This window comes from Apis laboriosa, unplaced genomic scaffold, assembly GCF_014066325.1.
Source record: "Apis laboriosa isolate Shangri-la unplaced genomic scaffold, ASM1406632v1 scaffold68_cov148, whole genome shotgun sequence".
In the NCBI taxonomy this organism is placed as follows: domain Eukaryota; kingdom Metazoa; phylum Arthropoda; class Insecta; order Hymenoptera; family Apidae; genus Apis; species Apis laboriosa.
Genome location: NW_025224135.1, coordinates 4,783,765 through 4,811,763, shown reverse-complemented (window position 1 = coordinate 4,811,763; position 27,999 = coordinate 4,783,765). Strand labels below are relative to the sequence as shown.

The 27,999-nt window shown below is 22.8% G+C and overlaps 2 protein-coding genes across 3 annotated transcripts; one reads left to right on the top strand and one right to left on the bottom strand.

Annotated features, from left to right (window-relative positions):
* Positions 1 to 24: 24 nt before the first annotated feature.
* Positions 25 to 27,641, top strand: LOC122718737. 2 transcript variants are annotated; one of them, XM_043944036.1, is made up of 27 exons: positions 25 to 351; positions 2,254 to 2,573; positions 2,914 to 3,201; positions 3,557 to 5,209; positions 13,173 to 13,337; positions 13,991 to 14,176; positions 14,256 to 14,432; positions 14,539 to 14,704; positions 14,922 to 15,024; positions 15,334 to 15,460; positions 16,458 to 16,524; positions 16,598 to 16,707; positions 17,060 to 17,250; positions 17,833 to 17,953; positions 18,054 to 18,241; positions 18,359 to 18,491; positions 18,603 to 18,820; positions 23,785 to 23,894; positions 24,398 to 24,570; positions 24,789 to 25,178; positions 25,318 to 25,557; positions 25,646 to 25,744; positions 25,881 to 26,032; positions 26,224 to 26,419; positions 26,485 to 26,633; positions 26,760 to 26,918; positions 27,017 to 27,641. In XM_043944036.1, exons 2-27 carry the CDS (start codon positions 2,343 to 2,345, stop codon positions 27,135 to 27,137), a joined length of 5,913 nt encoding a protein of 1,970 aa, XP_043799971.1. In that variant the 5' UTR covers positions 25 to 351; positions 2,254 to 2,342; the 3' UTR covers positions 27,138 to 27,641. The 2 variants fall into 2 exon arrangements, with proteins under 2 accessions (XP_043799971.1, XP_043799970.1); XM_043944035.1 differs by having other exon boundaries at positions 2,221 to 2,573.
* LOC122718738 (carbohydrate sulfotransferase 11-like) lies at positions 6,427 to 8,697 on the bottom strand. Its single transcript, XM_043944037.1, has 6 exons — positions 8,560 to 8,697; positions 8,284 to 8,432; positions 7,795 to 7,966; positions 7,112 to 7,271; positions 6,828 to 7,027; positions 6,427 to 6,680 (listed from the first exon to the last, which is right to left on the bottom strand). The coding sequence occupies exons 1-6, from the start codon at positions 8,695 to 8,697 to the stop codon at positions 6,453 to 6,455; spliced, it is 1,047 nt and encodes a 348-aa protein (XP_043799972.1). The 3' UTR covers positions 6,427 to 6,452.
* Positions 27,642 to 27,999: the final 358 nt, after the last annotated feature.

Below are 27,999 nucleotides of genomic sequence, written 5' to 3'. Positions count from 1 at the left end.
AGTTTTATTTTTTCTTTAAGATCAATTATTTTTCATTTATGATTACAATACATATGTAAGTAACTATATAAGACTATTTTTCGAGAAGTGGGGAGAGAATGGTCGATATTACCCGCAACTATCTTACTTTCGGAATAGAAGAGTGGCAGTCACATGTCGACTACCGTTACGTGAACTTCGTATTAAATGATTTCAATGGTTGCGCCGCTTGTCGTAAAGTGTACATTTAAAAGAAAACAAAGATTTCATATGTAATATAGAAAATTATATTATAATAGTTAAGAAATTGTAAGATATGTTACTGCAATTTAAAAAATTCTTGCCTCACTTATATGAAAAGATAAATTAAAGGTAAATTTTATATATTTTAATAAGTAAAATATTATTTTAGCAGTTAAAAAATAATTTTAGCAATATTGCTATTTGTAAATTTAATAATTAAAAATATTTTTATTTATATTTATGATATAATTTTTTTAAGAATTTTATAATTATATAATTATAATAATTTATGTAGAAAAATATGAGTTAATATTCAGTTAAAATATTTAATATCTATGAATTTATAAAACAGAAGTTAAAATTATATTTTAAAGAGAATTATTTTTTTTTTAAATAAAATAATTAAACAAAAAATTTTATGTAAATTTAACCATTTTTATTCGTTTGTAAATATAATATCTTTGATTCTAAAATCACTTACTTAATATATGATTGATATAATTTATAATAAAAATTATGTCACATAACATTTATGAAATTGCAAAAAATAACATTTAGCATTTAGAATTTAACATTCTATTTTTTTTAAATTAAATAATTAAAAAATTAATAAGAAGAATTATTTCATATTAAATTAATTTTTAATTTTTAATACAACATAATTACATTGCATTTAATTTATTATTAAAATGCATAATTAATGTATTAATATCTATCAAAGATCAACGACATTAAACAAAGTCTTTTTATTTACTATATTCAAAGTGAGATGATGTCTTATGAGCAGTGATAAAATTTCGCGAGTGAAAAAGATGATGATTCGATAACATCGATATTGTAATTATTAATTTGAATTTTTTACATAAAAATGTAAAAAATAATAAACGTCTGAAAAAAAATTTCACGGTTGAAGGAAAGTTAAATACGCTAGAAAAATATATATCGTTTATTACGGCGAATGGACAACCCTTTCTTTTTTCCGAGATACACGCATGTTTTCTTTGGATTATGCAATCGCCTTTCGTGTGTACTACTTTTATGCAACGTTCGTGTTTCAAGATCCAATGATAAACTTTACGACATTACCTCTATTTTTTTTTTTAAATATTTACTATGAGAAACATAACTTGTTTTGTAATACTTGGAAATGAAAATTACTCGATTGATTTTGTTAATCATATTTTCGTGAAAGAATTATAGAAAAATGTCTAACAATAAAATATAAATATACAAAATATAGATAATGATATTAATCATGTTTCGATATATGTTAAGTAAATTTAAATTAATAATGAAACAGATTTTTTGATTATTAAAACCGAAAATGAGATTTCATTAATCACTTAAAATTTTATATATTATTTATATTATTATATTATATATTATTTATATTATTATATATATTATAATGTCAGTCATTTTATTTACAAATATGTTTCCGAAAATGCAGAAAATATCTATCGATGATTAATTATAAAATTGTAAAAGTCAAATATAGAATTTTTTATTGTAAATTAATTTATATTACAAATATTTGTAGCATAATTAAAAAACGATTAAAAATGATAAACAAAAAATTAAATTAATAAAATTTAAACATTATTTATTTTTATTAAAGATATGAGAAGTTTATAATTTTTAATAATTTTGAAATTCGTCATGAATCATTAAAAATTTAATCGAAATAATAAAAAATTATAGAAGAAATAAAAGTTTATTATTATTTTCTTTTTCAAAAAGTTGAATTTAAAATTATTAATATCTTTCAATAAAATGTCAATTGAATGTTGCATTTAATGCAAAAAATTTTCAAATTTAATTTGTTGAAAAATAAGATTTTGAATGAATATATTTTATTTCAAATCTTTTCTTCATTATAAACATTTATTATAAACATTTGAAATAAAAGTCACGAAGCGAAATAGCAGAATCAAAAATGATCCTGTTATATTCAAACTTATCAAGTTTTATTATCAAATTATTTCGTTATCTAATTAGCGACTGCTAAATCAACTAAATGAAAAATGACAGCATGAACGATCTAAAGAAATTAGAGAAACGATCCTTGTGGAAAACAATGAAGGATCCATGGATTTCGCCAAACGAGACGTAACAGTGGTATGTCCGAGTGTCTGGAATTCACCTCATCTATGACAGGATCGACGAATTCGGGGCCTCTGCAGCCCCAAAAGGATTCCTCGCCACTTCTGGCACGATTTTCTCCTTTCGATCTCTATTCGACACCAGAGAGCCCGACGCTTCGAGGTCACCATCAACGACTCTCTCGAAAGATGACATTGACCTCGTCGAACGGCCAACCGATACAGCTCACTCCTCTTTGGGAACACGTGGTTCGTATAATTGTTATAATGTACGTTATAATGTATCTTGTATTTAATGAATCAAATAAGATTATTTGAAATACATATTTTTAAATTTATTAAAATAATTTAATTAGAAATAAACTAAAAAATATAAATTATATTAAATAGTTATTTTTTATATTAATCTCAAGTAGAATTTTTTGTTTACTATAATCTTATTAATTGATTTAATATTTAAATAACTCGAAATTATTTAATCTTCGTTAGTTTTGAAATTTTTATTTAACAAATGCATCATAATAAACAAAAGATATTCGAGGATTGATATTTTTTATATATATATTTCTTTTCATTTATTGCATTTCAGGTACGCACTAGAAAATTTCCAACTGACGTGGATACCCGTTCAACATTCTTGGAAATATCTGATAGATTACGTGATCCAGAATGGGAAGTGCGTCAGCACGCTCTTCGTGTGCTTATAGATGTGTTACCGACTTTGAATGCTGACATCGTGGACAAGGTCATGCAACCAGTGGTACCAGAGCTAGTCAATAATTTGGGTCACCCTGCACCCGCCGTTCGCAAGGGTGCCTTGGACGCCTTCCGAGTTTTCCTTATTCATAGTCATGACAGAGAAAATACTATTAAAAACGTAAGAATCTTATTTGATGATATACTTCTTTTTAATTTTATTTTGTAACATTAAATTTGAATAAAAATCATACATTCGTAGATATGCGTATGAAAGAGAGTTAATTTATTATAAGTTACAGGATTTATTATATATAAATTATATTACATATAAACTAATAAATTTAATAGCATTTCACGAATTATCCATCTTTTCCATCTTCATATTATTCATGATATATTTTAAAATTTTCGGCAAACATATCAGATAGACAGGTCCGTGCACAAACAATTTCTGACCTTGCAATCTCCCCACTATCTTATATATCATCATGGATCGATATCTAAACGCAATTGTATCGATCGTTCTCTTGCAGATTCTTGAAGATGGCCTAAACCGTTCAGAAGTACAGAATTCCTTTCAGACGAACGTTACCACCGGTGTGATCTTAAGCGTACCCTCTCTCCTGTTTCCATCGTCAAGTAGTCCATCGCCTGATTCCCGATTTGTTAAGGAGGTAACAATAGCCTTGGCCTCCCGACTGGCCCAGGTACCACATCAAGAAGCGGTATTAAAATCGTTAATGAAGATCCGGGATGCAATAGGCGTAGAAGAATTCGAGAGCTATCTGGAAGATTATGATAACAAATTGAAGAAAAATATTGAGATTTTATCAAAAATTTATAATGTAAAATCTAATAAAAAGAATTTAAAAAAAGGTACGGATGGAAAGAACGTGGAAAAAGTAGAGAAAAATTTGGAAGGTAAATGGGAAAACGATAGTGATACTTCTGGTATAGCTGAAGAAGAAGACGAGATTACTAGTATGCCAGCGGCCAGAGTGGTATTAGAAACAGAAATTAAGTTCAACGAGGAAACAGCCATCACTATGACGATTCTCGAAGAAAAGGATGATAGTGAAGACGAGCAGAATGCAGAAGAAAATGAAACAGATATAAAAAATGAGATTGAAGAGAGGGAAGATCTTGATAAAAAGAAGACACCTAGAAGAGTTCATTTTGGAGGTGAAATAGTTAAATTAAGGACTCCTGATAGTGATGATACGGAATCTGGAGAAACTACTCTTAAGACTAAGATTCCACTTCCGGTTTCACCTGTTACTAAAATGCCCATCAGCCGTCCTAGACCATCTTCTCAACCTTGTAGTCCTCACAGAGAGCCTAAAAAATATAGAAGAACATCCAGGTCTGTTTCTAATAGCCCCAAGAGAGAGATATATACGCATAATGCGGAATTGAGTCCTAAAAAGAGTATTCTTACTAGAACTAGTAGTCCATTTCTATTTAGTAATAACGCTGTTGATGAAACGAGGAAAAAGAAAAGTATAAATAGACAAGAAGATAAAGATAATATGTATAATATCGAATCTAGTGCAAACGATAAGAATGCGAAGATTGTTGAAATTGGTGGAAAAGTAGAAAAAATTAAAAAGGAAGAAGTTATGTTAGTACAAAATAGTCAAAATATTAATCCAAATATAAAAGTTAATCATTCTGAAAATGTTTCTTTAATAACAGAGACTTCTAAGAATGATTCAAAAATAGAATCTGACGATTTTGAAATGCAGAATAAAATAATTGATATTAAAGATAGCAAAGATAGTTTGGAAAATAAAACATCTGAAAATATTCAAAAGGACAATATGAAAGAAACAAATGAATCTTTAGAAATCAGTCAAAAAGTTGATTCTTTTTTCGGTTCAGTGGTGAAAAATGAAGTAGAACTAAAATATACAAAAGTAAATCAAGTAAATCAAGATGGAGTTATACGGAAAGATGTAAAATTAAAAAATGATAAAATGAATAGCTCGAGGAATGATAATAGTGATTATGTGTTGAAAAGTGTTATTTGTGAACAAATAAGTGAATACGATGAAGGAAGCGAAAGTATTATCAGAAAAAATAAAAATACTTATAGGTCTGACAAAATGGAATTTGTATCAGAAGAACCAAACTGGGAAGAATTAGGACTGGTTGATCACGAAGTATTGGAGGATCTGCATAACAAAGTAAGTTTTATAATTAGTAAAAAAATATAATTAGTAAAAAGTTTTATAATTACATATTTATTTATGCATTCATTACATATTTTTTTCAATGATTTTTTACACTTTTTTCAATAATTCAATATTTTTATTATCTTAATGGTTTTTATTATATATTAATTATCATTCAATTTTTTAAATATTTTTCAAATTATTATTATTATTCTCTTAATTTCTATTTTAAAATCTTTTCAAAACTTTTAATTTTTCAAATGTCAAATACTTGTTAAATTTTTTATTCCATTTAAAAAATTTTTGCTTCGTACTAATATCTATCAAATATTCATCATATTCTTACTTCTTACGAATACTTAATAATTTTAATTACTTCCTCCACGAATTCTTTTCATGCCAAGTATTCAATTTTAATCAAACTAATTATTTCCATCATGAATTAGATTTCTAGACACAGATATACATAGGTATATTTCTAAACACAGATATACATATACAATAAATGGTTGAATTTTTTCAAAAAATTTTTTATTTTTTATTTTTTAGTTTTCTGAGAAATAATGTATAACATATATAATTTAATTTTTTGAATGTAATATGTGTATCAATTATCTTTTATCAAATTAAAATAAACAATACTTAATAAAAAAAAAGATATTTAATGTAAACATTCGACGCTAGTTACTCATGATTTCTACATTAATCAAATCCATCGAACACGTACACACGTACATATATATTGCATGCGATAGTTGCTTAAAATAAGAAAAAAGATGAATAAGGTAAGAACAACAAAACGAAGAGTCGATACACGCATAGGTGAGTCTAATTGATGCTTTAAATCACGTTATACCACGCGACGAACTTTTGCTATAGAAATCGATTGACCTAGTTCGGTGTAATATATCAGAACGATCTGTCCTAAAGTTGATGGTTTTCCTTTTAGTCGAATTAATGAGTGGAATAAGACGAAAAACTAATAAGATATGTTCGATTAAAATTGAGAAAATCACGCAATGTAATATTTGCTATTGTTTCTATTGATAAGGAATATATCAATAAAATATAATAATATTGTTAAGGACAATTTTATGAAAAAAATTGTCTTTTTTTCTAAGTTATGTGAATGTGATGGTAAAAATCACTTTTTTATGAAATAAATTACAAACATTGATTGAATGTTATATAATTAAATGAATTAAAATTAAAAAATATTATGTAAAATCTTTATCAAAAAATTTATTACAAAATATTACAAAATTGTTACATATTGATAATATTCATATGGTGAATAATCGAAAAGTTCAAAATCCAGCTTGAACTTCTCATATAACTTTTCTACCATATCTCTATTTAATTGGCTGAAATATATTTTCGATGCATTCGAGTGACTACGATTATGTTGCCATCTTGGTTTAATTATCCCTTGAAGATTTAATTTATGAATCGCATAAATTTGATCTTGATTTAATGTTTCTACCTATGAAACATAACAAATATGATAAAATATAAAAAAAAATTATTGGGGAATAAAAAATAATTGGAAAAAAGTATTGTCATATTTTATGTATTTCATTGTAATTCCCCAAAATTTAAATTTCGTAAAATTAATCCATATAAATTCTACCTTTGCAATTATGTCGTAATCTACAATGCAAAGTGCACAGAACCAATAATATGGCATCCAATGGTCATCTCCATAATTGGGCAAATCAGTATGAATTAAATATTGCACGAATTCACGGAAAGTTGGTTCAATTCCCGCTGGTGGAGGTACACCTTTCTGCCTGATCTCCTGATTCTTTTTGGGTCGTGTGAAGTTTGCCTCTTAAGAAGCAAGTGACATATCTCATTATTAACCTAATGTTTGAGCAATGAATACATTGCGGTCGATAAGTTTTCGTGACTCACCACGGTACTTTTCAACAATCTTGCTACCATATTTCTGATAAAAGTGAAGTGTCCCGTGTTCCCTTCCAGCCACAGAGTTTTCCAGCTTATCGCGATACGCGCTCAACAATCTTTCAAATGGGTGCCTTACCACTAGCAGTTTCTTCGTAGCCCTTAACGCCTATTTGAATTTCTTAGTTTAGTCTTTTTACAAGAATAGATATTAACGAGATTCAGAATGAAAGATTTTGAAATATATATATATATAATTCTAATGAAAATATGAAAGTTTCTATAAAAAGTTGAATTATATTATTCCATTTATAATTTAATTTATGATTCAATATATTTATTCCAGAAATTGTTAGGCTCGTGGTGAGTATTATATTTATTTATTATAGTGTTTTATTTACATTTATTATATAGATAAAATATATTTATTATTTATTATATAAATAAAACAATAAATAATTTTGCATTTTTTTTGTTCATTTATTTTTTTGTATTCGAAATTTGTATACAATATAATTCGCGCTATAAGCTAAGATAGATTATAGGTTAAGTTTAAAATATAAAATAGTAATATTTATAATTTATTCTTTTTAATAAATTATGTTTCATTATATCTCGTTGATCATATGATTTAGAATCAAATGTAATTCATATACAAATATTATGTTGTTTATTAATGAACAATACATTACCTCTTCTGCTTCTGGAAATTCGAGTTCCGGTATTATTCCTCTAGCAATGGTCGATATTTGCTTCTTTCCATTGTTCAACTCCTCCTCGGTAACATTCATTAAGAGACATAAATTGTAAATCCACGTTGTACTACCGGCTTTGTAAATTGGACAGTATGATAGATCGCGTGATCTGCGTGGCAAATAATGTACATAGATACACTGCTAATTGAATCAGTTATTGTTAGAATAATTACAATTTGATTTAAACACTATTTGTTAGTTATTCAATTAGTTATTCGATTTAAACACATATATTATGTATAATGATTAAGAAGTTATTTTTAGATTTTGTGAAAAAAACATAATTATTGATATTGATATTAAAATAATTAAGAAATTATAAAATATATATCGACAAATAATAATAATATAATAATAATAAATTATTAATATAATTTTTTATTATATTATTCTATTTAACTGATTTAAATGATTTATTTAACTAACCTGATAATATAAAAAACACTATATTGTGGTGCTGGTGGATGTTTAAATACGGATGGTTTATCAAATTCCTTGTATATTCCTAAATTATATTTTTTACATATATTTTTTACAATTAATAATCGTTTTAAATTTTCATTTTCTGTTTCGATCTAAAATAATAAATCTTGCTATTAAAATGCGTTTTTTTATTTAATTTTTTTTATCAAATCTTCTATTAATGTAAAAAAGTTTCTGATATAATTTATTTATTTGGTAAATTTATATTTATTTACGTACTAATAATCTGTTTAGATCTTTTAATTTTGTTTCATCTCTATCTTTATCGAGAAGAGATTTTATGATAAAAAAAATCAATCCACAAGCAATAGTATATTTCAAAATTTTTTTCAAAATTTTAATACGATTTCTGAACATGATTTTTATTTTATATAACTTATTTTATATAAAAAAATTATTATACATTATTATATAATATAAAAATTATTAAATACTCAATTTTCAATTAATTTTATTTATTTTATTGAAATATAACTAAAATATTACTAAAATATAATATTTAAATATAAAGATTATTAAAAATAATTATACATTGAAACTTATAAAAAAACAATGAATATGAAGAAAAATTATTAAAAAAGTTAATTGTTAAGAAAATTTTTTAATTATTAAAAACAAATATAACTTTATAAAATAAATAAAAAAAAAATTAAAAATTACACAGTATAGTTAAGAAAAATTTTATTTACTTTCACACATTAAAATTTTTCAAAATACCAAAAAATAATTTAGAAAAAGTTATTTAAAAAAACATTCTTAAAAATTATTTTCAAACTTATAATTTTACTTTAAAAAGAATATTTAAGAGAAGAATGAAATAAATATTATTTCTTTTCACTGGTAAAGCACTGACTGACCGGTTTCGTGTTAGCATTCTGACAGTGATGGATCTAGAATATTTTAAACCTGTAGCAAAAATGATAAAATTTTAATTCTATATATTAAATTTGCTAAGTAAATATTTCTGCTATATGTTTTATTTAAACATTAGAGAAAATATTCTTTTAATAATAATTCTAATAATTCTAACAAAGTTCTTAAGTATTTAAATTTTTTAAATAAAAAAATTTCTTACAAAAAGATACAAATTGAACAAATGTTCGTAACAAGAGAAATTTTTCCGGTCATGAAGGTTTTTTTGCATTATCAACTAGATTAAACTTATCTAATATTATCAAGTAAATTCCTGAAGTCAAGTTGAATGCATTTCGACACGAAGACTAGGAGACTCCGTTACATATTAATTTGGTTAGTTGGTATTTCGATGGTCAGATTGATAGTGGATAAAAATGTATTCTTATACTGAAATATAATCGTGTAAATTAAAAAAAAAATTCATATCATCATTATATTATACAAAGTAAATATAATTTACAAAAATATTTTATTATAAAATTTCAAAATTGAAAATAAAATTTTTACTGTGAATTATTATTTTAAAATTTTTATTATTTAGAAAATCTTTTATTGAAAAAATTATTAAATAAAAAAATATAAAAATATAAAAATATATAAATTTATATAAAAATCAAGAAATTTAAATTTTGTAATTATTATTTTTTTTTATATATTAGTGAATATTTGGTATAATTTTTTTAATATCAGTGATATTTATATGTATATGTACAAAATTGACTATATACAAGATATCTAAAAAAAACAGTGAAGTATTATTGTGATTATTAATATGAAGAAATGATGCGCTTAAAGTATCGTGAAAGTACTTTTTTTTCATTGAATGGAAGTTCAAGGTCATTCTAAATATTTCCATGAATATCACTGTACGTACTATATAATAAGAACTAAAAAAACTAAAAACTAAATCGTTTAATATTGATCCCCTATGTCATGTAATTCTCAGCAAAAGAAAAGAAGTTCTTTACACATGAATTAATGATTTATCTAACTTTTAAGTTAATTTATTTTTCTAGAAAAAATTATTTTTTTCGAAATTTATTATTTCAATTTATACATGGAATTTTAAAAATTATTCTATATATATCTGATTCTTTTAAACTTAGAAAGTGTAATTAGTTTAAATAAATAATTAATTTAAAATTTTTATATTTAAAAATTTTATTATTTTTAATTACACTTTAGATTACAAAATTTGTATCATATTATTTTTCTCTGTATTTTAACTGTATATTATATATACAATATATATATGACTTTAACTATTATATTTTTTATAGTTAATTTTATACTAACAGATATATATATATGTATATACAAGATAGTTTATATTAAATTAAATAAATTGCTATTTCAAAACAATCAATTTTAACAATTTATGATCATTTTATAATTATTCTATATTTTCAACGAGTTAAATATAATGTAAATAATATATATATATAAATAATATTATAAATATGGATTTATCACCACTGTTTTTATTTAAAATGTATGTATATATCATCCGCCTTATTTTAATTACCATTATTACCTTTTTTTTTATGGAATTTCTTCATTATCATAACTTCCATAAAGAATTACAGTATATTACTCGACTAGGATTAATCATATTTCTAACAGGTATTTTCTTTTGAACAATGTTCCCATCTTCGTGGCAATAAAACATTAGATGAATTATGCATGCTATTTCGTTTTCCAGCTGTCGGACACCATTGAAATAGTTCTAGACGTTGGAGGGCGCCAGTATGAATATTCCATGGATGAAAAATCGAGAAATTTCTTTATGCGTAATATTATACAGCGAGACTTGTGGATAATAAGAAAATAATTAGGAATTTTTTGCTTGCAAAACATCGATCTTCTACCTATTTTATTGATTGTATATTGTTCTTATATTTGATTCCATAATCTTATATTATTGATTCCATTGATATTTAGCAATTAAATAATGAAAATATATGAAATTTGTGTTACAAGGAAAAAAAACCTCATTGTAATTAAAAAAAATGATCTAGAATAAATCTTAGGTCTCATGAAATAGTAAAGTAACTTAAAAATAAACTAAAATGATAAAAATCAAATGTATACAGTATACGGATAAGAATATATATTTTACATTTTTAAAAGCTTATTGTTGCAATACAAAACTCAAATATAACAAAGTTTTATTTTAAAAAAAACTTTATTTAATAATTAATAAACTAAAATTTACCAAATAAATATTAATTAATAATTTAAAATTAATGTAAAATTCAATCTGGTTTAAATATTAATAATTAATAAAAATTTTATAATAATTAATATGATTGATTTATTTTTAAATATCTGATAAACTATTATTGATTGAGATTATGCATATATATATAAACATTATATTATAAAACATGTGATATAGAAAGATTGTTAGGTTTTACAATCTATATGTATTACTTATAAGAAGCATAAGAAATTGTCTGGCAAGAAATATATTAATCTCTTTAAACTTTAATTGTAATTTAGAAATTAAATAGATTAAAATCGATTAAATAGATTAAAATAGATTAAAAATCGAATGTAATTATTTTTTTTTATAATTATATTACAATTAAAAATAATAATAGTAATTTTATAAAAAGTATTTCCTGGATCATCATAAAAATATCACATCATAAATAATTTCTAACATCTATTAATTTTAGTTTCAAGGATGAATTAAGTTCGATAATTAAGTTATAATTGTCATTTCTAATAAAAAAATAATGATAGTAATTTTAAGATTAAATAAAAAGCGGTAATAAAACTCGAAGGAAAAAAAAAAGGTGTGAAATGTTATCTGATAAATTCAGGTAAAGGCATATATTCGTTTTATTAAATTAAAAAGATTTTATGTGATATATAATATCATTATTCTTCATAGATTTAATAAGATTATAAAAAAATCGAGAATATATTAACCACTTCCGTGTAAATAGAGCCGAATCGTAAATGCAAATATTACCAGTGCATTGCATTCAGACTTGCTGCAACGATCGATAATGTTCAGTCGACGACTGCTGATTCTTGACCAACGACATTATTTATAAATAATATTTTTCATATTTTATATATATATAACGTAGTTTATATTTGGCAAAGAAGAATTCTTTATTATTCTTTAAATAAATATAATCTAAATATATTCTTTAAATAAATGTAATAATCTTCTTCTTTAAATAAATATAATAATCTTCTTTTTTAAATAAATTATAAATATGAAATGAAATTTGTGCAATATTATTAAAATGAAGATTAAGATGAATAATACTGAATTTTCGTAATAAATAGCAAATAAATAAAATTAAAAATTTTAAAAAAATTTATAAAAAAATTAATAAAAAAAAATTAGAAAAAAAGGAAAGAATTACAGTAAAACTTAGAAGAACGTTAGATTGGACAATTTACAATGTTAAATAATATTACAATATTCGATAATCATTAATCATTCCCATCACTGCGGAATTTCCTTTAAAAGATCATGAAACTTATGAAACTGTTTATTTTAACTCTTGACATTTTTTTTTTCTTTTTGTTCTTTTTTATATTCAGCAAAATATAAAGAATTTTTAACAATGATTGACTATATCAAAATCAAAATTTAATTCCATTAGTTCATTAAATGCTTGAATTCTGATTTTCGAGCATTTATTCAATTTTGATTAGATAGAAAAAGATATTGATGTAAATATAAAAAATATAATGTCTTAAAATCAAACAAAATATTTTTATAGAATTTTGTTCATATATTCTCTATTCTTTATCGAAAAATTTAAAATTCATTTATTTTATTAAAAAAAAAAAAATAAAGAAAAAGAAAGAGAGAAAAAAATACAAAATATAATTTAATTAACTTAATCAAATATGATATATATTTCTATAAAATTAAATAATCATTCCAGGATGATTGGCGTGCTCGTGTCAGAGGTTTAGAGAGAGTAGCGTCCGCTTTGCGAACGTCTTCTGCTCTAATCGCGATAGAACCCCGATTAGGATCTCTTTTGCATGCAGTACTAGGCTGTGAAAGGAGCTGTCGTGTAGCTGCTGCTGGGTTAGCTGTGGCGAAGGTAACTCGCAAATTTACCTTCAAATCAATCTAACTGTTTTACTCATTCTATTGCTTTGTTATTTTTTGAGTTACTGAAGTATTTTATTGTTAATTTTGGATCAAATGATTTATTTCATTTATTTATAATGAAAGTAATGATTTTATTTTTGTATTATATGATATTGTTTACATTGATTGTGAATTATTGATTATGAATTGCCGTTAAATTTTTCTATCCTAAATTGTGTATAGTAATATATGCACTAATATTTAAAAAAATTTTAAAAAATTTAAAAAAAATAAATACTTTAAAAATTATATTTTGAAATTTTTTAACATCAACATAGATGCAGCTTTAAATTGTTAAGCACTTTTTAAGACGACACGATTTAAAATATCAGCCGGGTCACGAGAAAAAGTTCCATAAATTACTTGTTAAGTAAGAGTCACGTAAACATAGAATGACATTTTACTATTTAACAACAAAGATATTCTTTCGTTATTCTACGAAATCTACGATTTAAAAATAAAAAATGATATTTTAAAGGAAAAAAGAATAAAATAAAATTTCTAAGTAATATTATTTTTATAAAGAAATTTTGTATTCTGGTTCAAATATGATTTTGATTTCTCATATTAAAAATAAAGTTTTTAATCATTTATTGGTATCAGGTAATCGTAGTTGGAGTAAGCGAAGAAGCTTTGAGAAAACGTTTACCACAATTGGCATGGGGTTTAGCAAGGCATGGTGGACCAAGTGCAGCTCAATTGGCCAGAATCGCGATGCTTAGACTCAGACCTGCTCTTCTTTTGGAACAGCTTTTGCAACCACAATGTTTGAATGCTAGGAATGCGAAGGTGAGATTTTTCTATTATTTTCTATTATTTTTATTAACATTTTTTCTACTCTCTTATGCGTGTCTCTTTGATATTACAGACCAGGGAAAATTGCTTACAATTGTTAATTTTTTCGTTGATAACATTTCCAAGTACGGAGTTTAAAGTTGACATTGTGGCTAATAAAGTAGCTAAAATGATGAGGGATAGACGACGCAGAGTACGACAAGCAGCACTTGATACTTTAGCTGTTTTAGCTCAAATTTATGAATCAGAGGTATTTTATTATCTTTGTAAAATAATTTTATCATTATTTATAAATGCATTATAAAAAAAGTTTGTTAATGTATTTAATAATAAAATATAATTTATTCTATGTTTAGGAAGTATTAGCAGCAGGAAAACGAGCATCGGAAGGTTATCACGATGGAGAGGCAATGATGTCTGCTATTAGAGCTCGTCTGGCACGAAAATCTTTGCCTTTGGTCTCTGCGGATGGTCTTGTAATATATGGTTTACAAATTTCACCTACTGTGCAAGTAGCTACAGGTATATTATTTTATATATTATTAATGAATTCTTTTTATTTCTTCATCAATTCAATTTTAAAAAAATGTAATAATAATTACAATTATAATTACATAAAATATTTGGAAAAAATAGATTACTTTTGTTTATAAAAAATTTCGTACGATCTAATATATTTTCAATATAAAAAATAAATTTCATTTATTAATACTATTTAATATATATAAAATTTGTATAGGTCCTGATGTCGATTGGATAGTAGCTGGAAGTGGTTCAATCTCACCTGCTATCGGACGTACTAAAGGCCAATTTATAACAGCGAATAAAGAAAAACTTGCAAGGTAATTTCCTGAAGTATATATATTAAACTAATATTGTTCGTTTCTCATATATAGTTATATATTTTTAAAATTTAAATCATATTTATAATAATTTAATTTTAGAATTAGTTACTTATAATGTATTTTTCATAAATTATGATGATATAAAGAACTTACTCTAATTATAATTATAATTTATAATATATTATAATTATAAATAAATATTATAAATTTTTTTTTAAAAATTCTTTTTAAATTTTCTTTAAATAATAATAATAATTTTTATATATCACTTAATTAGTAGAAAATTGATGTAATTATAATTTTTAGAAATGAAAATACAAATTATCGTGAAAATTTATGGAACGAAAGACCAAATTTAGTTGCACTTGGAGTTGGTATGCGTTCTAAGACAGAACAGCCTGTAGTATGGCAAATAATTCCATCACAGAATCAGGTAAAATTCTAAGTTTTAAACTAATTCCATGATAAAAATTATATAATTATATTAATTTAATTATAATAGAACATGTTGCCTTGAAAAAAAGAATGAAAAAGTTAATTTTCTTAATCTTGTTCTTTACATTTAAATATAATTCAAATATCCAAACTGCATAAATATGGATATTAAATAAGTATTAAATAGAATTGAGTTAATGTAGAGTAAGAAAACATATATCATAATTTGTTATATTATATAAGAAAGAATTTATATATTGAATTATTAATAATTTCAAAGAGCTTATTAATAAAACATAAACTTGAAAAAAAGAACTTTAACTTTATTGTTGTTGAAGTTCGTTCGGGTCAACTTCGTTTATAAAATCGTTTTAAATCGGAGCGTTAAATTGCAAATCATGACTTTATTTTGAATCTATATATATATTTGTACGAATTTAAATTGCAATGTATATAAATAACGTATGGTTTTATCACATTTCATAGTTTTCATTCTAACATTAACATTAACTTATAAAGAAACGAAAATTTTTATTATACAATCATGATTTGCAATATTTATATTAACGATTAATCGTATCGTGATATCTGTAGATGAATTCAGTACAGTAGAGTTGAAAATACCATTTGTCTTGTTTTTTATTGGTTTATCGAGTAAATAGATATGAGAAAATTCATTCGCAGAGTTGGGTTATTTTTAATTTCGCGTGGAGAACACGTTTATAAACCGATGATAATCAATTCCGACGATGTTCGAATAATATTATGTCCTATCTAAATTTTACTCAATTTTTAAAGATATTTCAGGTTAGTATGTTAATATTTTTTAGTTACAAATAATTACAAAAAAATATTATTTTAAAAATAGTAATACAGTAAATTATTTTTGTAAATTATTTTCTATATTTATATTATTATTGTTATAACATTATATATGTATAAAAAATTATATACAATTAATATAATTTATATATATATTTTTATTTTTTATTTAGAATACACTATGTGAAGATGAATTGAATTTTCAAACAAATCGAAACATAAATACAAGTATTTGTAGTGGTAATTATAATATTTTCTTAATTATTTTTTATATAAAAATAATGAATAACTTTAAATTATTTTGTTATTTTAGGTAATGCTTTCAATTCAAACATAAAATTTCGAAATCAAACAAGAAATCTAGGAACTGCTAGAGAATCTGCGAATTATCGTAATATTATTGAAAATAATTTCGAAAAGAAAGTGAGTTTTATAAATTATATTTTTAATTTATATAAAATTAATTTATAATTTAAATTAATAATTTTATATATAATAATAAATGATTTTAATAATGATAATGATAATAAAATATACAATTGAAAAATAAGAGAAAAAGCAGAGATTTTTTTTATAATACTCAATCTTTTATAATACTCAGTTAACGAAATATTATATTTATTAAAAATTTATTTCTTTAATAAAATAATTTTGTTAATATTAATAATAATTTTTTGTTTCTTTATAATTTTTCTTATTTATCAATTATAAAATAATGATAACTTATAATTTATTATATAATAATTTATAATTTGTAATAATAAATATATTACAGGAAAATAATAAAATAGAATCTAGAATTCCTGTATTCTCTACCCGAGAGAGTGCTCCGAAATCTACAGAACATAATTTTTTAATAGACAAGTCTTCTAATTTAGACTTAATAAATGTTAATTTAAGAAAAAAATCAAGGATTACTATGGAAAATTCTAGCAACCGTGGAACTTCTCAAGAAGAAAACATTAGGTATTATATAATTTTAATTGTATATTTGTTAATCCATTCATAGCTGATATATAATCTATGTATTTTATAAAAAAAATTTAAATTAATATTAATAATTATGATCATAAATTAATATTATCATTAAATTAATATTAATAATTAAGATCACGCCGTATCATGCTTTTACATGAAATTGTGTATTTTGAATTTCAAAAGAGTTATTATTAATTTATATTATATTATATTATTTATATAATATATTATATTATTTATATTATATATAATAAAATTTTAATTTGTACATTAAAAATAAAGTATTAAACATTTACAAACATATTAAACAATTAATATATAAAAAAATATATAATGTGATATATGATATATAAAAAAAAATAAATTATATGGATTTTTTTTATTTTATGAATACTATTAAATCAAATAAGTTACTTTTTTTTTATTAAATTATTTTATTAAATAAAAGTTAAATTTAGAAGTAGAACTTTACAAAATTTTTATTTAAAAAATACTCATTAAAATCACAGCTTTGAATGGATTAAACTTTGAATAATAATAGAGATTAAAAATAATGGAATAAATTAATAGAAGCTGTGGAACTATGTATCAAAGAAGAAAAAATAAACAAGAAAATAGTACAAGTATGCATTATGACAATTGCCGCTCAATGAAGAATCTAAATAATACAAATGTAGATTGTAATACAAATGTAAGCACTTGAATTAACAAATAATTACATAATAATTGAATACAATTTACAATTACAAGAGTGATACAATAAATAGAATAAATGATAATAAATATTATAGAATGTCGACGAACATACGAATCAAATAGTTTTGGATAATAACTCCAGATTTTATCAAAAGTTTATGGAAAGAGATCGACATTCGAGAAAATCTGACATCAAATCTAAATATGTGCGTTCAAGTTCTATAGAAAGTCATCAACCATCAAGAAATGATCATCAATCACAAACATTTATTATGTACAATATGTAAGTATTGTCTTTATAAATAAATGAAAGAAATTAATTTTATGTTAATAATATCTATTATGTGATATCTACATCAATAAAACTAAAAAATTTTTCTTTGTTTTATTAATTTTTTAGGTACAATACACCCTTACATCGAGAAAGGCGATTTATGGATGAAAATTCTTTTCGACCATTACAAAAGACTCCTCCATATAGTAAAATAGATTTTATTAGAACCGGCGAAAATAATGATAAAAATTTATCATATGTAAATACCATTATTTTTATTAAAATAATATTATAATATATATTAAAATTTAAATTTTACAATTTGTCAATTTTTTTTTAAGTATTTCAATAAGATATGTTTTCATTACAGATGAAATCTTATCGTAAAACAAAGGACGCAGCTGCTCAAAAAGTTACTGATGTTGAATTAACATCAACAGACGCTCAAACTAGCGAATATTTTCCTGCGATAAGCACTGAAACTCCTTACAGAAGAAGATTACGTTCATTATCACCATCTCAATTATATCATCGTCAACAGTTTAGAACAACTTCTAACGAGGTTCATGCATTATCTATGTTCGATATGTAAGTAATCATTAATTCTTTAAAAATATTTTACGCTTTTCAAATAAATATTTATTATAAAATACTATATTTAAAATAATTTAAAAATAAAAAAGTATAGATATATTTATGCATGATATTTATTAACTTTCTTTTTTAATTTTTTTTATTAATTATTTTGTATATATTTTAAATTAAATCAATAGATTGAACTTCATAAATAGTATTTTCATATTTATATTCATAAGTAGTAATTAAATCGCACTTGTTTGAAAATAATATGATTTCACGAATATGATTAAATATAATTAATTACATATAAATACTAGTAATCACTTTTTATAGGCAATCTCAGATAATAAATAATTGCGATTATTAATAATTATAAATAATTAACTTTAGACAATTCTAAATATTTATAGACAAATATAAATATTTAATATTTATGACGATATAAATATGATCAATATATAGATAATTGATAATTGATAATCGCATAACAAATTTTATATTTAAAATTCGAAAAATTTACAAGTGAATAAAAAAAATTTAGATATTTAGAAATATATAATAATTTAAAGATTTCAAATACATAATAATTCAGATAAGAATTCAAATATTCGAAAATTTAAATAAAAGCTCAAGTACTCGAGAATTCATATATCCGTAATCACACATCAATAATTTATATACTTTTAGAATTTTAAATATTTTAAAATTTAAAAATTTTAATTATTGAAGAATTCTGACACTAATTTAAATATTTCTAGATATTTATATATTTACGTAAGAAATATACAAAGTAAATTCGATAATCGTAACTATATATATCTATGGGTCTTATTATACCTCACTTTACAATTAGTGACGCTATTTCATGGTGGTATTATCACTAACTCTGTATTAGTGTCGATTTTCTAGTTATTCTTTGCCATTGTCCCTTCAGGAAATTATTATTTTCACATATATATGCATGGAAAATTATTGCACTGTAATCACTGATACATTGCTAGACGTATCGTGCAATGTTTTATGACTTTTTAACTATACTTCTAGCAAGATGACAAATGCACAGTTTTTATAATATTTTTATCGTAATATCACTATATATATATAAATTACACTGAAGAAATTTCTTAATACATTTCTAACACCGAAGAAATTTCTTAATACATTTCTAAGAATATAACAAATGACTTTTCAAGAGAAAACTTTACACATTGAATCGATAATATCGGAACGAATCTATTCTGTTTACTCGATCGATTTCATAGCATAGTGCTAAATTGAATGTGAGTCAGAACTTTATTTTTTATCCTTGAATCGTTTTTAAATAATGACAATTTTATTCTCATGGTATTATTAATGTTTTTTAAATTGATTAAATTTAATTTTTTTTAAAGAAATTATTTCAGTAATAATTTTTAATATATTATATAATAGTTTAAATTAATAATTATATAAAAATTAATTTTATGTTATTTTATATGAAGTTTAACTTCATAGAATGATAAATTTAATTTAAAATAATTATGAAAAATTTTAGTTCATTTTAAGAAATAATTATATGATGCGGAAAATGAACAATAATGACTTTTTTTTTGATCTTTATTTCTATTTATTTACGAATATCGTATCAAATTTGCAATTATATTTCAGTTTGAATAATTTGAACATTATGAATACAATCTACATAACAATTAAACTCGTTAAGATTAAAATTTTTAGAAAAATTATATAATTTAATATAAATAAATAAATATAATTTAATTATATTTAATTTAATTTAGGTCAAAAAATTATTTATTTTAGTTTATTATATATATTATTATATACATACAAAATATATGATTATATGTATATGTACATGATTAGATCAATATAAAAATTCATAATTTAGAGATCATAATTTAAAGTAAAAATTCTGATTTATATACATATATTATACAAATATTATTATAAATAACTATACTACATTAAATTAATAATTATAATGATATTAAAATAATGTGATTTAAAATATAATAATATGATAAAAGTAATTCGATATTTTTATGTTGATATGAAATTTATATAATATATGAGAAACATCTGACACTTATAGCAAGTTCATAGTAGAAGGTTAAATCATAAGGTTAAGGTTAAGATATAACGGATCATTTCATAGCATTTTCCTGTTTTATTGATAATATAATATTAATATAATTATATTATATATATAATATAATAATATTAATATAATATTATAATTAATATAAATATAATATTAATATAATATTATTCATAATATAATATTCATAATATCAAAAGAATTAAGTATAAAGATCAAAAAGATATAATTAAAAAAACAATAAAAAAAAGAAAACAGAATCACAATTTACGATATTTATTTATTTTTACTTATATTCATACTACCTATACTTATAAAGTTTTCAGCTAGGTGTCCGAAAGGACTTGATCGGTCAGTGTATAGTTATTCAGTATGTAGTATCACGGCATTGCAAGAGAAACGGGGGGACCAGAGGGGGTGACCGGAATGGAGGGAGCAGCAACGGTCAGCATCGAGACAGCCGACGTTTACGCTGGGGTACAGTCGTGCGTGCGTCGTTATTTGTCGCGTTATTGGAATTTTTTTTTATTCTCTTTTTCGATTTCTTTTTTCTATTTTTTAAAAAAACAAAAAAATCAATCAATCGTGTGCTCGAGCATTTCCATTTTGATCTATTCGTTAAAGTGATTCAAAATGATTCGAAAATTAATCGTACGCGATTATGTGCTCGAATGTGATTCACTTTCAGTCTAATATCGTTTAATTATCGCGATATTTTACACCCTATGATGATCGATCGGTGTGCACCGATTATAGCTATCGAATTGATTTTATTTTTATACTTTTGTCTTTTTTTTTCAATTAAAAACAAATTTTATAATAAATATGGAATATTATTTATTATAAATGTTGTACAAGAAATAATGTTAAAAATATAAGATAATTAAAATTAATTTAATTTAAAAAATTAAAAAAATAAAGTGTTATAATGGAAATATTGAAATTTAATCGGAACTTAATGAAAATTATATTAAAAAGTATTTTTTTTAACTGATATAAATATTTTTTTTATTTTATTTAATATTCGTTTTATTATATAAATTTATTATTTACAACACATGTTATATATCTATTTTTATTATTTACAATTATATCCAATTTTTTTTTCTATTATTTTAATATTTAAAAAAGTAAAAAAAAAAATTAAAATACATAAATATAAAAACAAAAGAAAAGAAATTAAAATAGAATATATTATTTTTCAAATAAATATAGAATATTTTACATTCTCTGAATTCTAAAACATTTATTTAAAAAAAACTTTGAATTTTAATGAAAGCAAAATTCAATTTTATATATTTTGTATAAATTTTTTATTGATAAGTTCAAAGATTTTTATTATAAAATTATATTTACTATTAAATACACATCGGATGTTTCATAACAAAATATTTCGATTATTCGTTATTTAGAAAGATTAAAGAAACAAATTTATAATTTTTTGAAATATTAACATTTATTTCAAAGTTTTTTCAATTTTATTTAAATTATTCATCATTTATACTATGTAGATTAGAAATGAGAATAATTTATTTATAATAGATACTATTTTAGAATAGATCAATGATTAAATTAAATATTTCTTAATTCATGTATAAATCTCATTAGATGGATTTTTAAAAATATCTTTCTGTGTTTTTAATAAATAAATAAAAAAATAAGAAAAATGTTATATATGATTATTACACTATTGATAATAACTTTTATTAATTAGAATAATAAAACTTAATAAAACTTTATAAAAAAATGAAAAAAAATTTTTTTATTATAATAAATGTTAATATGATTATTATTATTAATATGATATTATTTCATAAAATTACTCATGGATAAAAATTTTTTAACGATTTAAATAAATCTTCTAAATAATTTCATATTGAATTTATAGCGTGAATAATCTAAAAAATTTATTAAATTGCAAAACACGAAGAATGCGCGCGTGCGTGTTAAGTTGATATAATACAAAAATAACTTCAATAAACTATACAAACAACGTCATTAGCATGACAAGGACTTTCGATCGTGATTGATAAACCATTATCAATCGAAATGATCTTTAAGTACTGTGCCTGGCCAGAAGAGGGCAATCAGGGCGACAAAGCCATAGTTTTGAAAACTAAAGAATCGAATTCGATCGAAAGAGATCAGAATTTCAATGAAGAATCTCGTGATCTACGAAAAAAAGAATATAAGATTGCAAATACTATTCTTCGTTATTGTCCATGCGCTTTCCGATGCAGACAACCAGTGGGCATTGAAAAGGAAGACGAGGATTCTATTTTAACCATTGTTACTACGGTTAATACCACACCAGTAATTCCTTTAAGATCGAATCCTAGTAACGAAACAATGTACGTTTTTTAAATTTCGCGAAATTTGAAAGTTTTAAATGCAAAATATAATTATCTTAAATGTTATAATAAATATTGAACTTCGAAATTTAATTTAAAATAATTCGAATTTGATAATTTAAAATAATTGTTTTAAAATTATAAATGAATCAAGAATAGAAAAAATAAATATAGTATATTTGATCTCCTTTTTTTTCAATAATAATAAATTTCAATCATTTCGAAGAATAATCAGAAGTATACCATATTCCCATAAAGCGCCTGAAAATTTTAAATATTCTATATGATTGTGATATGATAAATGAAAGTTAATAATATCTTCTTATAAACAACAGATCATTTATAGTTTTATGTCCTGGATATTTATTAAGTTTATATTTTATGCCAGAAAAATAGCTATGTGTTCAAAAAACTATAGCGTGAATATCTGATGAATCGATACTACTTTTTTATATTTTCTTTTATAAAATACAGAAACTAGAATATTTTTTAATTATTATTTATTATCAAAATTTTTGTTTCAGAGACAAAGCGGTAAAGGAAGAAGAACATAACGAAAGAAATAAACGTTATTTTTTGCCAGATGATCATTTTGGAAGAAAAACATTGAATGTGGCTCAAACACAATATGAAGGTATATATAAATAATATAAATAATTTTATATTATATTGCTTGAAAAATACTTTAAAAATTTAAAAGAAAAATCATCCATGTGTATAATACAATATTAATGATTTGATATTATTATAACATGTAAATATATGTGTTTTATTCATAAAGACATTGACTTTTTCTCAAATGATCAATATATTATTACATAAATCGATTATAATACAAGGAATGAATTAAGATCATTGAAGTTTTTGAGTAAACTTTTAATCGTTAAAAGCAAAACGTTTAGGACGCTGTAGGACGATCGAAAGTCCACAAACTGGAACGCGAGGTTCTTAACCTCGGATGAACGTGTAAAGCATGGGGTGCAATCAATACTTTACCCGTAACATTTAAATTGTCTAAACGAAAAATTTTTTATAAAGAAAAATTAAAATTAATTTTTAAAAAAAAAATAATTTTTTTTTAATTCGTTTAATTAAATTTAATTAAAATTTAATTTAATTAAAAAATTAAATTTTCAGTGGATGACCAAGAATTTTCATCCTCAGAAAATAATGATCACCAAGATAGTGAACAAGATGTGCAGAATACCCAAGATGATAGTGATTTCAGATCTACACCTGAAAGACAAAATGTGGATACAGCGTTTAATATTATCACCGGACAAATAAGTCCTCCTGGTCGAGATTTTATTGTAAATATTTTTTTTAATATTATTATATATTTATATTTTAAAAATATTTTTTAAATTATTAGAATAAATAAAAATAAAATAAAAATTAGAATAAGATATATATTTATCTAAAAAAATTAAAATTATTTGAAATAAAAAAAATTGAAATTATTTGAAATAAAAAAATATAAATGCAAATTTAGGAAACTATAATTCAATTATAAAAATTTATTATTTAGGTATCGTTGGATAAAAAAATCGAAACTGAAATAGAAGTAAGAAATATATCTATCGATGATGACAGATCCAAAGATTGGAACAGTGATGAAGAATTAAAATTTAAAGATCGAAATCGTACAATATCCAGAAACTCAGAATATGTTGAATACTTTGAAAAAAATCAAAATGAGAACGAAGTTAATATTTCTGATGAAATAGAAAAAATAGACGAAATTGTTTCTGTTTTGGCAAACAAGAATTTACAATCAGACTCTGAAAATGAAGAAACGTTGATTTCAAAAAAGTCCGCCAGTTCACAAAAATCAAATCGATCACCAAGTAGAAATTCTATTAACTTCGAGACGTCGAAATCATCAAGATGTGATTCTCGAAATAGTCCACATAAATTGGTTAGTTAAAAAACATGAAAATAAAAATTATAATAATATTATATAAAATCGAAAATGATACATTTATTTAAATATTAGTTCAATGATGAATAGAATTTTAAGAGTGTATTTTTTTGTTTATATTATATTTTTTTTACAGAATTTTGAATCCGAAGACAACGATTCAATAGATTTAAATAAAAACAAAGCTATTTCCTCTACGATACAGCGTGATATTATTCAATCAGAAGAATTAAATCAATCGCGAAGAGAATCGAAATCAGAAGAATCACCAGCCATCATTATTGCCTCTAGACCTCACTCATCTACCGAAATTTCTAATTATATTGAAAACCGTCTAGAAACTAGTACTCAAATAGAAGTAAATGATAATCTCAGGGTAATATATTTATTATAATAAATATTTAAATAAAATTGTTTTATATTTCATTTAAGATTTTTCGTATTTTTATTGTTTTTTTTAATAGTTTTTTAATGAATCCAATGAGAACAATCATTTGGAAGATGGACAAAATAAAGATAGTTCCAGTGAGACGAACACTGATCCAGGAATTTTAAAAATTGAAGTAATATTTTCATTTTAACTTTTGCTAACCTTCTATTAAATATTTTCATATAATTCTTTAATATAAAAAAATCTCTTTTAAAATTTATTTAAATATTTTAAATATATTAAATTTATTAAATAATTTTTATATCTAGACTCAATCTGTAGAACCAGAATCCACAACCAAACGAAAGCCTTCAAGAGTTCCTCGCATTTCAGTACGCTCGCGAGGCCGAAGCAAAGGAAATTTGGAAAAAATAAAACCAATAGTACAACAATGTTTTGTTCAACTTGAGAATAAAGACTGGTAAATCATTGAAATAATTAAAAAAAAAAAAATAGTTAGAAAAAATAAATTGGCATTTATTATTTTATTTAACAATATATATTCAGTTTTTATTATTTAATAGAATTTAATGATAAATTATAAATGATAAATAGATACTGATAATGATAATTAATTGCAAAGAAATTGTTAATTTCTTATTTTTCATACAGGGAAATTATTATGAAAGCATTGAAAACATTATCCCAGATTGCAAAGCAACAACCTGAATATCTAGACATATGTGCCGCATCAACGATAAATCGACTTGTAGCTCGTCAAATAAAAAGTCTTCGCTCTCAAGTGGCGCGAACGGCATGTTTAGCCGCTGGGGATATTTTTAGTTCGCAGATTCGTGGCATAGATCAGGTATAAATTATTTTATTTTGTGTTCATTAAATGCTTTATATGATATGAATTTTTATTTTTAATAGGAATTCGATGATATAGCTGGATCATTGTTACATAGAACAGCGGATACTAATCGATTTCTTCGATCGGATAGTAATGCAGCATTGGATCGAATGATAGAACATCTTCCGCCTCATAAAACAATCACGGTTATTGTACAATGTGGTGCAAGGTGAATTATATATTATTTATGAATTATTTATTATTTATTTATATATTATTTATGAATATAAAAAATTCATGGGATTAATGATGAAATGAAAAATTAGATGAAAAAATTATTTATATTTTTATTTAGCCATCAAAATGCTATTGTAAGAGCTGCTACAGCTAGATTGTTGGCTTCAATAGTCGATCGGATAGGACCGGAACATACTTTAATTTTACCGAAGGATGTAAGGGATAAATTGCTTTCTACAGGTGCAAGATTATTAATTGATGGAAATTTGGATGCTAGGTAAAAATATCAATTTTTTTTTTTAATTAAAAATATAAATTATTCCATAATTATATTTTACAAAATGATTTATATTTTTATTTATCATAATTTTTCAGAAATCATGCAAAAAAAATGTTTCGAAGGCTTACACATTGCGAAGGATTTCGAAAAGCTCTTACAGACGCTGTACCGGAGACAACTTTGAGACACATTGACAAAACCTTAAAAGCCCTTTAGTCAAATAATTGATCGTGTAATCTTGCATGTCGCTTCGCCATCTGGATCTTGTTTAATCAACGAAACTGCTTCTTGTGAAAAATGAAATTGAAGCTGTTTATGAGTTTCAATGGCGTATTCGATACGATCTTCGTGCACGGGGAAAAATTAAAGAATTTTATTTAGATTATGAAAGACAATTTTTTTCACATTATTACTATTTTTTCCTCTACGCACGAACATATGTTTTCTTCCTTGACGTATAAACTAAATGGAAGAAAGATGAAAGCATGATTGCTCTGTTAAACGACTGATTTGAATGTTTCAAACTTTTTGATACTCTGATGTATGTCTGTATATTTCTTTTTTATACCGCTGTATAAGCAGCATACATATTTAGAAACCAAAAAGAAATTTATTTACATAATGTGAATTTTTAATATTTTATTTTCTGTAGTAAATGTCATTTTATTATAATGTTTTGCATCTGAATTTTTTATAAAATTTAAAATATAATTTTCAAAATATCAGAGTAAAACTTGATACAGGAATTTTTAATATAATTTTTTAAATTTAAAAAAATTTGTTGTTTGTTAATAAACAAATAGTTAATTAAAATTTAAATATATGAAATTCACATTATGTAAATAATTTATGCTCAATAATAAAATGTAAACTTTATTCTAAGAAAAAAAAGAAGAAATATAATAAAATAATTTTTACGTCACACTTTTAAATATAAAAGATAAAAAAGTTTAAAGTTACAATTCTATTCTGGATACTTTATTTATCAATTAATGTCATTGTTACTTTCAGAAATTGCTTTCAATAATTCTTATTCGAAATGTTATGTCTTGAGAAATCAGAAACATTTAATTATAAA